This window comes from Notolepis coatsorum (assembly GCF_963971535.1).
Source record: "Notolepis coatsorum genome assembly, chromosome: 19".
NCBI lineage: Eukaryota > Metazoa > Chordata > Actinopteri > Aulopiformes > Paralepididae > Notolepis > Notolepis coatsorum.
Genome location: NC_140183.1, coordinates 45,250,943 through 45,267,428, shown reverse-complemented (window position 1 = coordinate 45,267,428; position 16,486 = coordinate 45,250,943). Strand labels below are relative to the sequence as shown.

Below are 16,486 nucleotides of genomic sequence, written 5' to 3'. Positions count from 1 at the left end.
TGGGTGGGCATACGTTTGTAATATACAGTACTATACTCATGTAATTTAAAAAGCGATAGTCCGTCTATTTTAATGGGATTAGTTTCAAACTGAGTCAGTTTGTCCAAAAATAACTTGTAAAGTTATTAAAGTGTTTTCCTTTTTGAGGTAATGGAAATAAATATGTTTGTTTACCAATGTCAGTGGAAATCAGAGCCTGGACTCTGATTGGCCCGATGTCTGCTGTCCTGTGATGTTGTGTACCAGTTAGGAAGTTGTCTGGAAGGTGTTACATGTGATAATAATAATGCAGGACCTCTTTAGGGGGTCTTTAATCGGCATGCAACGAACTGGACATGCAATTGGAGCGGCACACACACACCGGGATACACACACACACATGCATTGTCTTTCCTCAGTCACCGATGCGATAGAGTCTCTGCGCCTAACCCATCCCGTCGTCCTTCCCCCTATCGCCTCGGGGACCAATCCAAGTGTGCCTGTCCCTCTTCGTCAAGGACGCCACAGCGTTAGCGATCTGTTGTTGTGCATGTTTTTCCATTGGGTTTATCTTATCGGGGGGGAAACCCTTGCGAGCACGGGGAGAACATGCAAACTCCACACAGAAAGGCCTGGGAGATACCCCACCTGGGTACCTGGCATCATGGAAACCTGGTACCCAAGCGGGAATCGAACCCTGGACCTTCTTGCTGTGAGGTGACAGTGTTAACCACTACACCACCGTGCTGCATGATCATGCTAACAGACCCCATCAACTAGTATTGCTAACAAATGCTAATAATTTGATTCCAATGTTTCAAACACAAAAACAGTGGTGCAGTGCAAGTGCTTTTTTGCAAAAACTGAAATGGATGCCCCACTTTTTAAATAATTAATTCAGGCTGAGTATCTCTCTAAACTCTTTACTAAAAGGTACACCCATGGCACTATGACTGTGATAAGAAAGCTAGGTATTAAACATTTTATTAGACTGCCTCTAATCTGGTAACCTGATACACCAGATGGTTTGCTACACAGAACTTGTGTGATCTTGCGAATCCAGTCGCATCTCAAGGTAACTTATTCAGGACCAAACTCTTACAACTCAGCTGGCCCACCCTCTGATCCACAAATAGCCTTAAATTGCTCCAATTCCACCCGGTAAACGTGTCGAAGTAAGACAGTGTGGTTATCTCCCACCCCTCTCCCCCTTTTCCTCTCTCCCTCTCTCTAAACCTCAGCTCAACGCACAGGTAATTATCCCTACACGACCCTGCTGTGTGTGATATTGAGTGATAATGAAGACGGTGTCTATCCGATCCATCTCCCCCTCCTCACAGCCATCCACACGGTGCAGAGGTCTTTATTAATTAGTGCTACCCTACCGGAGGGGAGCAGGTCTGGTGATGAATGCAGATCCTATTGCAGCCCTACTGTGTACTGCTTTAAGTCAGGAAGAGTGGCTCTAAAGACGCTGCCTGATTGCCACGGATAATCTGTCAAAATGCAGGAATGTGAGGAGTTTGTGGTCAGTCTGCATTGGAGGCAGTCTTTTTCATCCTGGGCACAGGCGAGCTAGCCTGCGAGCACTTCACATAGGCTACTGGTAGAATGTATCTACAGTATAGTGCATATCCACTGTCAGTGTGAGTTTGATATGTCCTTCCGGCAGATGAGTTCAGACGAGTGCCTGACTACATCCGCCTCCGCTCGGTTCTCCATAGTGAAACATCCTGTCTTTGCCATCAGGGGTCACAGCTGGTGGCGTATTCCCATTAATGATGGCCACTTCCAGCTTGACTAATCAAAGGGTGTTGACATTAATAGTGCACATTTTGGAACAAATGTTGTCAGCTGCCTGAGATTTCTGCTACTCAAAATGTAGCATCCAGTCAACCATACGACAAATTAGCTAATATTACGAACGTGACATCAAAAACAAGCTTTTTGGTCATATTGATAATTGATAAGTATTTTTGCATCAGTCTTTTTAACACTTTGGGTGCCGGGAGCCGTCTTTAGACGTCTTTGCTGGCCATGCTAAAGTTGCCGGGGGACGCTGTACGTCGTCTTTATATCAATATTTCAAAAATCTGCGATCGGATTCATAATGTCCCTCCGCTGGCCTGAGATCCACCAGCAGGACCCACTGAGCTCTCTGGCGGTTCAGGAGCGCCATCTGGTGGCCGATCGGCGCAAGCGCTTAACAGGAAGCGCACTAGAGGTTTTGCTAGACGTCCGTATTGCTTCCGGCCACTCGGTACATGTCCCGTGACTCTAGCTCGTCACTCTACATAGCGATCGATTGCCAATAACTCGATAAACAACATGATTTGGACGTATATACCATTATACAAGCTGGAGATGGACCGGGTAATAATATATCCCATAATGATAAAATTTCTACTCGACGATGATCGCCCAACGGCGCGCGGAGACTGGGGTGAGTTTCAGCGTGTAACGTTACCGTCTTCGATAATAACTGATATTATCAACATTTGACCCACATTAGATGATTGGTATAACGCTGCCCACGGAATTATAAACGCCCCCTCGCCCATCCGGTCAACATCAGATGACGTGTAGTAACTTCTAGAAGTACGTCTAGTTGGAATTTTTTATATCGCGCTGATTGCCATCAAACTGTATTTCATCATCAATATAATGCATTTGGGGCTATATATCACGTTCTGGAGAAAGCTGCAGAAAGAGATGAAAACATACTTATACATTAGACCATACTTTACTATGAATATGTGAATGAAAAAGTTTAACGTTGCTACACAATGAACAATACATATAGGACTTTGAATGGGCCCTAATAATGGCAATGTAGCAATAGAATTTAAAAAGTTATAGCCCTGCAAAGAAGGGGACTTTCTCCATAGACAAATAGCGCTGGCAATCTATGGTATATCATTAATTTAACCTTAGGCAACCAAAGTGTTAAACAGGTTAAGTGTGTGAGTGTTGTCGACATACACACTAAAGGGTTCTTCACCTGAACAGTAGGGACGCAATGAGCAAACGATAGTTATATGAGTACTGGCTAAGCGTCCCGCTCTTAAGCCATATCGAGATATACCTCATCTCCTGTACCTACTGTACTCCATGAACGAAAACAAAACACCCAAACACTTGACCAGGCCCCGCCCCAGTGGCTTACTATAAGACACCGGGCGTGGTCACCACTCACCCTTCCTCGGGAAGAGTTTTCCATCAGAAAACCCCCCCCCCAAGGGACCTCAGGGCACGCTTAAGAGCGGGACGCTTAGCCAGTACTCATATAACTAGGTTATATACATAACCAATCGTTATATACTCGTACTGGCATCCCGCTCTTAAGCCATATCGAGATATGGGGTAGAGCGGACGCGAGGCCCGACAAATGTACCCCCTGAGGACCCATAAGCCCACATCAGGGGGGAGGGGAGTCCCGTCACCCCTCCTTCCTAGTGAAGAGGGGGCGGCAGTCAACTCCACCCAAGTGTGAAAAGAGGGAACTAGAACCTCCAAACGCACAGCACAGGCGGGACCACGTGTGACACAACACCTTGCGGTCCACACCCACACATCCCTGCTAACCCACCGAAAGGCGGGAAGCAGGGGAGGTTCCAGACCTCAGAACCGCCTGGGAAACAGAATCCCCAGTCATGTCCATGAGGTAAAACCTTACGAAGGGACCCGTGGAGGACCATGAGGCCGCAGCACAGATGTGCTCCACCGAGGCCCCTCCTAACAGGGTGGAGGTGCGCCCTGACACCCCCAGGGGGGGCCAGCCCAGCCAACGTGTAGCAAAGGGCAATGCCCTCGCACAACCAATGGGACAGGCGCTATTTCGACAGTGCCCTACCAGTGCGAGAGCCACCGTAACAGACAAAACGCTGATCGGTAGCCCTGAGGTCCTGAGTCCGGCTGAGGTAAAACCCCAAAACCTGGACCGGACATAACAGGTGAAGGCTCGCCTCTAACTCACTAGCGTGAGGAAGTGGATGAAATGCCTGAACCACAATATACCTGGAGCGAAAAGAGCTCCGGATATTTTCTGGCACGAAGACTGGATTAGGCAGCAGAGTGGCACCGCTATCGACACGAATAGACAGGCACTCAGGCCGCACCGAGAGAGCACAGAGCTCACCCACGCGCTTAGCGGAGGTGATGGCCAGCAGGAACGCAGTCTCGAACGACAGCTGTTCCAAAGGCGCTTGCTCAAGAGGCTCAAACGGGGCCTCGGACAACTGACGAGGACCAATTGAAGATCCCAACTCGGAGACAGAGAACGTTTCACCAGTTTAAGGCACGGAGCGCCAAGCAGGAAACGCTTCACAAGAGGGTGGCTGAACAACGTACGCCCTCAAACCCCTCATGACAAGAGGATATAGCCGCAGCATATACCCTCACCGTCGAAGCCGACAGTCTATCAAGGATACACTGAAGGAAGGTAAGGACAGCGTCCAGGGGGCAGGACACCGGGTCCCGGCCCCCCACCTTACACCACTCTTGGAAAAATACGCCACCTACCCGCGTAAACCGCGATAGTGGAGGGAGCATGCGTGTTCCGGATGGTGTCAACCACAGAAGGATCCATCCTCTCCAGACTCACCCTCTCACCAGCCAACGATCAGCGGCTGGCCCAGCACAGGGAACTAACACAGAGACCCGTGCGCTTGAGAGAGGGCCTGCGATGACCAAGGAACAGGCCACGACGGGGCTACCAAGAGCTGGATCAGGACCGGGAACCACACAGCTGCGCCCCGGTCCGGCGCAATCAGGATCAAGGTCCTGCGCTCCTCAACGTACCCGCCCCAACAACTGACCTAACAGATGTATGGGGGGAAAGAATCCCAGGCGGCCACGGCATATGTCCGGACGTAATCCCCACTCGTCAGGGTGAGGACCGCCCCGCGACATCACACCTGTACCCGCATTCACCCTGCCGGGGATGTGGAGAGCCCTCAGGCTGCGCAGATGGAGAACGCCCATAGCCAGCCGCCCGCCGCCTGGTGCAGACGGGGGAGCGTACTCCTCCCTGTCTGTCGATATACGACGCTGACATCGTATTGTCCGTCTTGATCAAACACCGTTTGAGGACCAGAAGGACCACCTTCAATACCAACCCATTGAACATAGCGTAGACCGGACAGCATGGCTTGCCAGCTGCCCCCTACTGCGTTGGCCCGACGCGTCTCCAGCGAGGGAGGCGTCGGTGAAAAACGTGACGTGTGACAGCCTACTGCCCATAGGGACCCCCCTGGTGAGAACCCCAGGCCCTCCCCAGGGGGCGAGGTCCCCCAGTACTGACACGGGAACCTTAGTCGCTTCCACTTGCCTCTCACCGGGTCTATTTCCATTCTGGAAAAAAACCACCTCCGTAACCTCCTCCTGGGGTGAAGAGGAGGCCAAGAGGGACCACGGAATGAGCAGATGCCATCATACCGAGCAGGCGTATCACGGACAGCGCCGTAACCGTCCTAGGACGGAACCTCCCGAGCGTGTCGATAACACGCTCTGAGAGGGATGCCCATAGCACTCCACCCGTTGACTGGGAAGAGGAGTACTCTACTTCCAGTCTACAGCAAACCCCAGGCTGGTAGGAATTCCACCACCTGCCTGGTATGAGACCTGACGATCCACCTTGACCGCCAAGGACCAGAATGTTGTCAGGGCAGAATACACTTCGTAACCCCTGACGACACAGAGGCCCCAGTGCGGCCTCCACGCACCTGGTGAAGATGCGGGGAGCCAGAGAAAAGCCGAACGGCAGCCTCTGGTACTCATACACTAAACCCTGCAAAGGAAGCGTAGGTAAGCCCTAGGATGGAAGATCGGGGATGCGAATACGCATCCTACAGGTCTATGGAGGAGAACCAGGCCCCCACCTGACAGTGTTCAACAGGTAGGAGACAATCCAAAAAATGCTGAACCTTCCCATGGGACAGGTCCAGCATGGGTCTGACACCCCCTCCTCCCGATTTCTCGGGCACCAGAGAATACCGGGAGGAAAACGCCACGACGATGGCTTGCTTCGTCCACAGAGATTGGATCTCGTTGACCAGAGCTGTTACTGCTGGTGACCCTGACAATAGGGTCTGTACCAAACCTGAAAACGGGTGGGGTTGTGTAAATACAAGTCCCCGCCTCAGCATTCTCTCCATCCACTTTGACATATGGCACTGCTGAAGCCATATGTGATGATACTCCCAGAGCGCACCCGCCGCCATTCTGCGCTGGTCCGCAAGGAACTGTAGATAGGCGGCCCGGTCCCTCCCGCTGTGCGTAGCCAACTCTGAACCCGCCAACCGTGCGGGCAGGGCGTTCCGTGGAATCGGGACAACGGTCCCTGATACAACCCACGAGGCAATCGCACCCAAGGGGGGACCCCGACAGAAAGGGTCGGTTTGATACGGGGGAAGCTGACTAGGTGACAAAAGCTCCCCCACTGAACACCCCTCCAGAACATGCTGAGGAGTTGTTCTGCAGCTGGACATGCAAGGTGTGAGGCCCCCATGGGTTCCTACACACCGTAGCCCTGCAGTGATATTACTACCACCCAAATCACGCGTGCCTGCCAGACCACTGCCGATCTTGCGGGAGTGGGAGGCACCAACGTCACACCCAGCCTGGCGAAGGCGAGGTCGGGGAAGCCCGCACTGTTTGCCTCAAAAAGGTCTCGAGCCCCCCTGCTGACAACACTTGCGGCACGGTGGTGCAGTGGTTAACACTGTCGCCTCACAGCAAGAAGGTCCAGGGTTCGATTCCCGCTTGGGGACCAGGTTTCCATGATGCCAGGTACTCAGGTGGGGTATCTCCCAGGCCTTTCTGTGTGGAGTTTGCATGTTCTCCCCGTGCTCGCAAGGGTTTCCCCCCCGATAAGATAAACCCAATGGAAAAACATGCACAACAACAGATCGCTAACGCTGTGGCGTCCTTGACGAAGACGGACAGGAGCACTTGGATTGGTCCCCTGGCGCGGCTGACGTTGACGCCTGTCTGCTCCCGGCTGCCCTTGGGGGGGAAGGACGACGGGATGGGTTAATCGCAGAGACGAATCGCATTGGCGATTCTAAAGAGACAATGCATGCGTGTGTGTTCCGGTGTGTGTGCTAAACTAACCGCTGTGTGTACCGCTAAAACATTGAGTGTCGTTGCATGCCGAATAAAGACCTCTGCAACAGGTCCTGCATTATTATATTATTATTATTGTAGTTGACGGAAGTAACACCAGGCTCAACCAAGCACAGCTTATGGTGTGGGAGCCGCTTGACAGCACAACATTCTCATGGACAGACCCAGGCTCAGCCATCAACTGGGTGTCAGCCCCTGTCCCCATGAGAAGCGAAACGTGGGGCCGCATGCGCTTCAACGAAGGCTCGCGGCCCGGAGCCAAAGGAAAACAAATCAGAGCCCCTTTTCCGCTGGTGTTGGGGAAGGGAGTGATCGGAGAGCAGGCTGCTCGCGGCAGGACGGCGACGGTTTCTCAGGCCGTGCTCATCCAATATGGCCGATCCCTCGGCCGCCAAGGCTGTCAGCCTTGTGGACACCTGTTGACAACGCCCAGGGTACCTCTGGCGGGGGAAACATGGCCGCCTGTCGAGGGCCTCGCCACAGCCGCTGGCGAGGCCGTGCTCTCACCTCTGGCTGCGCGGCGTGAGGCGGTGTGGGGCCTAGGTCCAAAACCGCCCGTGCTCCAGCGGAAGACCAAAGATCCTCTGCGAAGAGGGGAGCCCTGAGGAGGGAACATTTATTTTTAACTTCTCACCCCCTCAAAGGGAGACTAATCCAACCAAGATGTCTGTAAACAACAGTTGACAGCATCCTAGCCCTCCCTGCGGTTATAGCTTGCGGCTAGGTCAAAGCTAATAACGTCAACAACCTCACGCGATGTTTCGACGTCGGCTGGCCCTCATGGCCCCGCCACCAGACACCATTTTTGACAGAAAAAACAGCAAGTCGAACAAAGTTACTAATCGCTGCCAATTCCATACCGTGGCGGTACAGGCTTAACACAGCCCACCAGCCACTCGCCGGGCCGACCCACCTCATGGCGTCGGCCGGGCGGGGCACTGTTTCAACATGCCAGAGGCAAAGAACTGATGCTAAACACGGAGCACCAGTGGTGGGTGCAACCAGTAACCTCCACTGTGGTGTGCACCATGAAGGGGTTAATGAATAAATGAACTAAAAACACCACCAATATACTGTAGAATGGGCTAGCCCATACACACAACGTTAAGGGGATCCGGACCAGAGAAAACCAGTCCCGCATTCATTCATAATATTCACAAACAGCACACCAGCCCTAGACCTCAGCCCATTCACCCATGAAAAGGTAAACAAAGCCCCCCGCAATACTCCCACAGTAGACACCGATTGGCCGTCAGCATGAATGGTTAAGAGGAGGGAAGACTTTAGATAGACATCCCTCAGCGGGGAGACAAACAGAAACAGTAGCCCAGCATATAGCATAGCGTTAGCCGCGCGCTCCAGGGTAACGGGGAAAACAACAACGTTTACCCAGATATCCTGCCCCTTGCGCCAATACACAACTCGGTTGTCTCACAGGACAACAAGCAGTATTATTAACACCAGCATCAATGCCTGATGGCACAGATCCTACCTGAGTGCGAGGTAGCTCGATAGCTACACATCGCACGCTGTCCCTCAAGCTGCTGTAAAAGACGAGGAAACACAGGACAGGCCCGATGCGGGGCCGCAGAACCCATATGGCGCCGTTGGAACATGCCGAAGATTCCAGGGGCTGGCAAATCTCCGGCATTGTTCAATTTCTCTTTACACTTCATACTCGCTATCACTAGTTACACAGGGTGCAAGCATCCGCCATGATGGAAAACGAAAAAGAGGAAGGGTGAGTGGTGACCACGCCCGGTGTCTTATAGTAAGCCACTGGGGCGGGGCCTGGTCAAGTGTTTGGGTGTTTTGTTTTCGTTCATGGAGTACAGTAGGTACAGGAGATGAGGTATATCTCAATATGGCTTAAGAGCGGGACGCGATGCCAGTACGAGTATATAACTGTTGTGTTCACACATCTCGTCTCAGTTGCTAGCGAGACTGTTGAGTGGATGACCACCCACTCAATGAATGGATGGTCTTTCAAATCGTCTTTCAAATAGTGGTAACTGTGGTATTTGATGTGCCATCTGAAAGAGGGAGAGCAGGAGCAGGGTAAGAATATGGGGGTAGATTTCTATCAAAAATAAACAAACACAAAAGTAGAATCCACAATCGTAAAAACGATCCACACACACACACACCTCTCAATTTGTGTTTCATAAATCATAAAAACACGCTTGATCTGCTTAGATTTACGTACGGAATTCTAAAAACACGCTTGATCTGCTTAGATTTACGTACAGAATTTAAGGACATGCTTGATCATGGGGCACTGTGAACCGGGGCACCGGTTGAGAGAGTCAACAGCTTTAAGTACCTCGGAGCCTACATATCCGAGGACTTGACATGGACCACACACATTGACAGTGTTGTGAAGAAGGCACGACAACGCCTCTACTTCCTCAGGCGCCTAAGGAAGTTCCAAGTCAGTCAGAAGATCCTTAAGAACTTCTACTCATGTACAATAGAGAGCATCTTGACCGGCAACATCACCTCCTGGTTTGGGAATAGCACTGCACAAGACCGAAGCAGACTACAAAGAGTGACACGTTCAGCCGAACGCACAATTGGAGGGGGGCTCCCCACCCCCCAGAACATTTACAACAAGCGTTGCAAGGGCAAGGCTAAGAGAATCATTAAAGACTCCAGTCACCCGAACAACTGCCTCTTTGAACTGCTGCGGTCAGGCAAGCGATACCGGAGTCTCAAGGCGAGCACAGAAAGACTCAGAAGAAGCTTCTATCCCCAGGCCATCAGGCTGCTAAACGAACAATGAACACTACACAACAACAACCACCAAACGCACATAGCACACACATCCACACGCACACACTCACTTTAAACAAACACACTGTAGCACCCACTCCACCCACTTCATAGCACACACCCACTTTAAACAAACACACTGTAGCACCCACTCCCCACACTTTATATTTATTGATGAAGGATTGCACTACAACTCGTACACCTTACTGTAAATTGTACCTAAATTGTACCTCATCCCATTTCTGCTTTGCACTATATAGGACTGTACATTAGTACACTGCATAGTATTGTATATTATATGGTAACTCAGAACATTGTACATATGTCTATACCGAACACTGTGACCTCATTTTCTTCTTCTAAATGACATGCTATACTATGTTATTTGATACTATCTTGTCTAGCACAGTCTCTGGAGCGTAACAGTAAGAAGCATTTTGTATGAAAGTATTCTGTACTTCTGTATGACAACTATTAAAGAAACTTGAAACTTGAAACTTGATCAGCTTGGAGTTACGTACGGAATTTTTAGACAAATATTTCGCTGTTTTTCCCGTGTGGATTCGTGTGTGAAGCTTCTTCTTCATAGAGGTCTATCAAAAATAAACAAACTCAAAAGTAGAATCCACAATCGTAAAAGCGATCCACACACACACACCTCTCAATCTGTGTTTCATAAATCATAAAAACACGCTTGATCTGCTTAGATTTATGTACGGAATTCTAAGGACACGCTTGATCAGCTTGGAGTTACGTACAGAATTTTAAGACAAATATTTCACTGTTTTCCCCGTGTGGATTCGTGTGTGAAGCTTCTTCTTCTTCGGCGCTACCCAACACGGCCCGAGGTGTGTTTCGGCTCATGAGCGCTACCAGTGGCCAAAATCGCACATTATCTTTAGCCCTAGGCATCAACATTCCATTATGAAAATGAATGCTATATTTATATATATATAAATATATATAGTACCATTTTAAAGATAACAACTAGGGCTTTCAAATGATATAAAATATCTGTATGATTATCATGATTATTATTATTAATATCTTTCATATTTGATACAGAAATTATTACAGAAATCTTGTCCGGCCACCACATTTCAACAAACAACTGCATTTTCAACCACTTTACTGACAAGCTAGCAGGAAACTTAGAGGGTATGGGATATAGACAATTATGTGGGCAATATAGAACAGCTGACAGATTAGAAATATTATTTATTGTTCAAAAGTTATGATAATTATAGTGATAGTAATAAAACAATTCCGTCTGAAAATTTACTTGAATGGGTTTATGATGAATATCTGTTTGTGGGTATGCTCAAAGTAATGATATAAAATATCTGTATGATTATCATGATTATTATTATTCATATCTTTCATATTTGATACAGAAATTATTACAAAAATCTTGTCCGGCCACCACATTTCAACATACAACTGCATTCTGAATTAATTTAGCCTTGTAGTTTTCAAATCCCATCGTTTATTTGTTATATTTGTATTGATTAAACATAAGTCAGTTACTGTACATGACACTGTACATGTCAAATATGCTAAGGTAATTAGCTTTAACTTATTGCTTATGGAGCATTGTGTCCCCGTTTATCCCAGAGGAGTTGATGAACACTGCAGCTGTATTATGTAAGTAATACATATGCAGTAGTATATAATATAATCCCCAACATGTCTCAACGACTACAGACCGGTGGCACTCACCTCTGTGGCCATGAAATGTTTCGAGAGGCTGGTCAAGGATCACATTTGAAAAACGCCAAAAAATAAATCTTAAAAAAAAAAGGGATCACATTTGTGCCTCCCTCCCCAGTGATATGGACCCCATGCAATTTGCATACAGGCCAAACAGGTCCACTGACGATGCGGTCTCCCAGGTACTGCACAGCACCCTCTCTCACCTTGACTGACAGAAGGGGGGCTATGTGAGACTGTTGTTCATTGACTATAGCTCAGCGTTCAACACCATAGTCCCCACCAGACTGGTGGACAAGCTGATCGAGCTGGGTCTGAGCTCCGCCCTGAGCGCCTGGATACTGGACTTTCTGAGCGAAAGGCCCCAGGCGGTCAGGGTGGGGGGTCAGACCTCCAACACCATCACCCTGAGCATCGGGTCCCCCCAGGGCTGTGTTCTGAGCCCCCTGCTGTACTTACTATACACACACGACTGTGTGGCCAAGTTCAGCTCCAACTCCATAGTGAAGTTTGCAGACGACACAGTGGTGGTGGGACTGATCTCGGACAACGACGAGAAGGCCTACCGGGAGGAGGTTGAGGTACTGGAACGCTGGTGCCAGGACAACAGCCTGCTCCTGAACATTGGTAAAACCAAGGAGCTGATCGTGGATTATAGGAGAGGACAGCAGGAGACACACACACCACTGAGGATAAACGGGGCTACCGTGGACAGGGTGAGCAGCTTTAAGTACCTGGGGGTCCACATCTCAGAGGATCTGACATGGTCAACACACATAGACTCAGTCGTAAAAAAGGCGAAGCAGCGCCTCTACCACCTGAGACAGTTAAGGAAGTTCAGAGTATCTGGGAAGATACTCCAGTCCTTCTACTCAGGAGCTGTAGAGAGCATCTTGACTGGAAACATCACTGCCTGGTATGGAAACAGCACGGCACAGGACAAGAAGGCCCTACAGAGAGTGGTGCGCTCAGCCGAGCGTACCACGGGTATTGCACTACCACCCCTGCAGGTTCTATACAACAAGAGGTGCAAATCCAGAGCCTGCAGAATAATGAAAGAGCCACACCACCCCAACAACAGCCTGTTCATGCTGCTGAGGTCAGGCAGACGCCTGCGAACCCCAGCTACTAGGACAGAGAGGCTTTGGCTCAGCTTCTTCCCCCAGGCCATCAGAGCCTTGAACACTGAACTCTCCACACTCAAGCACACATGAGCACACACATGATACACACACTGTACACGCTCACACACTAGCAGCCACTTTAACATGAGCAAGCACACACTCATGCTGCACACGCCCACACTTATGGCCACTAAGGAAAGGTCACTTTAAAAATAGTATAGTATAACCTGAGATTGTATAAAATAGCAATGTATAGAAAGACCCAGTGCCTCATCCGTAGCTAACAGTGTATGCACTACCACAGGACCTAGCATGTCCTCCCTGCTCTGTAAATAACTTATGTACAAATACCGATATGCCCTACTATGTTACTGTTTATTGCACAATGTTGTTTTATTGGATTCCATTATATGTTGTTATTACTGTATTGCACATCGTTGCGGGCAAGACCACCCGCATTTCATTGTATACTTGTATGCCGTGACAAATAAAACTCTTGACTTGACTTGACTTGATAATTGTATATAATAATTGTAAAGTGTTTTTTGATGTTTTTGTTTTGTTTTGGTGTAAATAAAAAGAAACTGATCAATTCAAATCCGTTTTTAAAAAAGTTGAAGTAATCCTGGAAAAGGAGGTAAGACCACTCACTATAGAACATTGTTTTGACAAAACACAAAGAAAATCCAGATGGAATTTGTATTTAGTTTCTAATCACTATAATGGTCATAACTTCTGTCACCTGTTCTATATTGCCCACATAATTGTCTATAAAATAAGATAAGACATTCCTTTATTGATCCCCTTGGGGAAATTCAGGCATCATAGCAGCATGGGGGAGGGGGGGGTATAAGGTAGTAAAAAGGTAGTGTAAACAATATAACAAATCAATATAATTTTACTTTGGACATGTGCATATGGGCAACAAGGTGCAAGATGAGGGTATGTATGCCCTCTCAGTAATATTTGCCCTACAATAAAGTTACACTATATAATATAATATAATAATCAAAATCTAATCTAAAAATGCTAAATGCTAAATATATGCAATATATGATCTAATAATCCAATAATCTAAATATATAATATATAATCTATAAATGCTAAATGCTATATGATCTGATAAAGTATACAGTATTCACATAAGGTGATATAGGTTCCTAGTTGGCAGCAGTCCCTGCCCACTGTTGTGGAGTCTGATGGCCGCTGGTATGAAGGACTGGCCGAGGCGGTTAGTTGAGTGTGTGTGGGCTTCTCATCTTGACTAGCTTGACTAGCCACAAATGATTGTTAAAAAAACACACAAAAAGTAAAATATTTTCAATATATCAAATGCAAAGTAAATTTTTGTGGGGGGGATTATTACGGGCTAGGCATGTATCAATGATTAGCAACAACACAGATTTTGATGGATTTTTTGTTTTTTGTAATGTCAGATTTAACAACTCAGAAAAGTGGGAGTATTTCATTTTGTATCTGACATTACAAAAAAATCTAAAAATAAAAATGGTTATGATCAGGGCTGAAGTTGAATAAAAGATGTATGACTGTTTAGACTGCATTAATCTCTGTCACAGTGATCTCCTGGTTGTTCCCCACTTAGGTTATCTAACTATCGCGCCGCCGCAACTAGAAACACTGGCCTGCTTCTAAGTTCAGTGGCCAGTTTTTTCAAGTACCACCAGCAGTACCACCAAGTACCACTAGTGGTACGCGTACCACAGGTCGAGAACCACTGTCTTACATAATACAGCTGCAGTGTTCATCAACTCCTCTGGGATAAACGGGGACACAATGCTCCATAAGCAATAAGTTAAAGCTAATTACCTTAGCATATTTGACATGTACAGTACAGTGTCATGTACAGTAACTGACTTATGTTTAATCAATACAAATATAACAAATAAACGATGGGATTAGAAAACTACAAGGCTAAATTAATTCAGAATGCAGTTGTATGTTGAAATGTGGTGTATGTTGAAATGTGGTGAGCATACCCACAAACAGATATTCATCATAAACCCATTCAAGTAAAATTTCAGACAGAATTGTTTTATTACTATCACTATAATTATCATAACTTTTGAACAATAAATAATATTTCTAATCTGTCAGCTGTTCTATATTGCCCACATAATTGTCTATATCCCATACCCTCTAAGTTTCCTGCTAGCTTGTCAGTAAAGTGGTTGAAAATGCAGTTGTTTGTTGAAATGTGGTGGCCGGACAAGATTTCTGTAATAATTTCTGTATCAAATATGAAAGATATTAATAATAATAATCATGATAATCATACAGATATTTTATATCATTTGAAAGCCCTAGTTGTTATCTTCAAAATGGTACTATATATATTTACTTTGAGCATTCATTTTCATAATGGAATGTTGCCTAGGGCTAAAGATAATGTTGCGATTTTGGGCACTGGTAGCGCTCATGAGCCGAAATACACCTCAGGCCGTGTTCGGTAGCGCAGAAGAAGAAGAAGCTTCACACACAAATCCACACGGGGGAAAACAGTGAAATATTTGTCTCAAAATTCTGTACGTAACTCCAAGCTGATCAAGCGTGTCCTTAGAATTCCATACGTAAATCTAAGCAGATCAAGCGTGTTTTTATGATTTATGAAACACAGATTGAGAGGTGTGTGTGTGTGTGGATCGTTTTTACTATTGTGGATTCTACTTTTGCGTTTGTTTATTTTTGATAGACCTCTAAGAAGAAGAAGCTTCACACACGAATCCACACGGGGAAAACAGCTAAATATTTGTCTCAAAATTCCGTACGTAACTCCAAGCTGATCAAGCGTGTCCTTAGAATTCTGTACGTAAATCTAAGCAGATCAAGCGTGTTTTTAGAATTCCGTACGTAAATCTAAGCAGATCAAGCGTGTTTTTATGATTTATGAAACACAGATTGAGAGGTGTGTGTGTGTGGATCGTTTTTACGATTGTGGGTTCTACTTTTGCGTTTGTTTATTTTTGATATAAATCTTCCCCCATATTAGAACCCTTTGCTTTAGATAGCAGATATATAGAAACCAGTTCAAATTCTTGTTACTCCACTGTCATTTAGTATTAATTTGACATTTTTCTACTCACTCTTTCTTCTCTCTGTCTCCCCCCACACTAAGTGTGATGGTATCTCTCTGGACCTCAGCAGTATCTCCTTGGAAGGCATTGCCATTCTCAACATTCCCAGCATGCACGGCGGCTCCAACCTTTGGGGTGAAAGCAAGAGAAGGAGGTCTAACCGAAAGGCGGGAAAAAGGACCCAAGAGAAGAGGACAACAGTGTTGGACCCCAAAGAGCTTATGTTTGCAGTCCAAGGTATAAAAAAAAACATGTAGATAATGATACATGTATGTTTTTACTAATGCCATGTCTACATTAGCTATGTTCAGCCTGGCTGCCTGGCTGAGACTAGTCATGGTCTAGAATGGTATGGTATGGTATGGTTTGTGTCTCCATTGCATTTCTTGTAAACTCTCCGATTGCATTGGCATTGCAACCATCCAGAATGCTAGGGCCCTGTCTACTAAAACATGGAATGTTTTTGAGCTCCTATCAATGTTCTATAGCAGATACAGTATATTGTCTTTTCTGCAGGAACCTTTGGAACAAAGCATGTCCTACTCTACCCTTAAAGTCTATCTGGCAGCCATTTCTGCCTGCCATGTGGGTTTTGGGGATGTCACTTTCTCAAGGGTGCATATCAGCAGAGCCTCATTTCTAAACCGTTGGTTCCTTTGTGAGACCAACTGTAGCCCTGGTGTT

At 47.0% G+C, this 16,486-nt stretch overlaps 1 protein-coding gene across 3 annotated transcripts in view; it reads left to right on the top strand.

Moving 5' to 3' along the window:
* The window catches only part of dgkb (diacylglycerol kinase, beta), a gene marked incomplete at both ends in the record, with an annotated part of 150,330 nt that overhangs the window by 102,681 nt on the left and 31,163 nt on the right, over window positions 1-16,486 (top strand). For all 3 annotated transcript variants that reach the window (XM_084337017.1, XM_084337016.1, XM_084337015.1), the window contains one exon: window positions 15,844-16,039. In XM_084337017.1, the coding sequence (XP_084193143.1) occupies window positions 15,844-16,039 (196 nt within the window). The remainder of the gene's footprint in view (window positions 1-15,843; window positions 16,040-16,486) is intronic.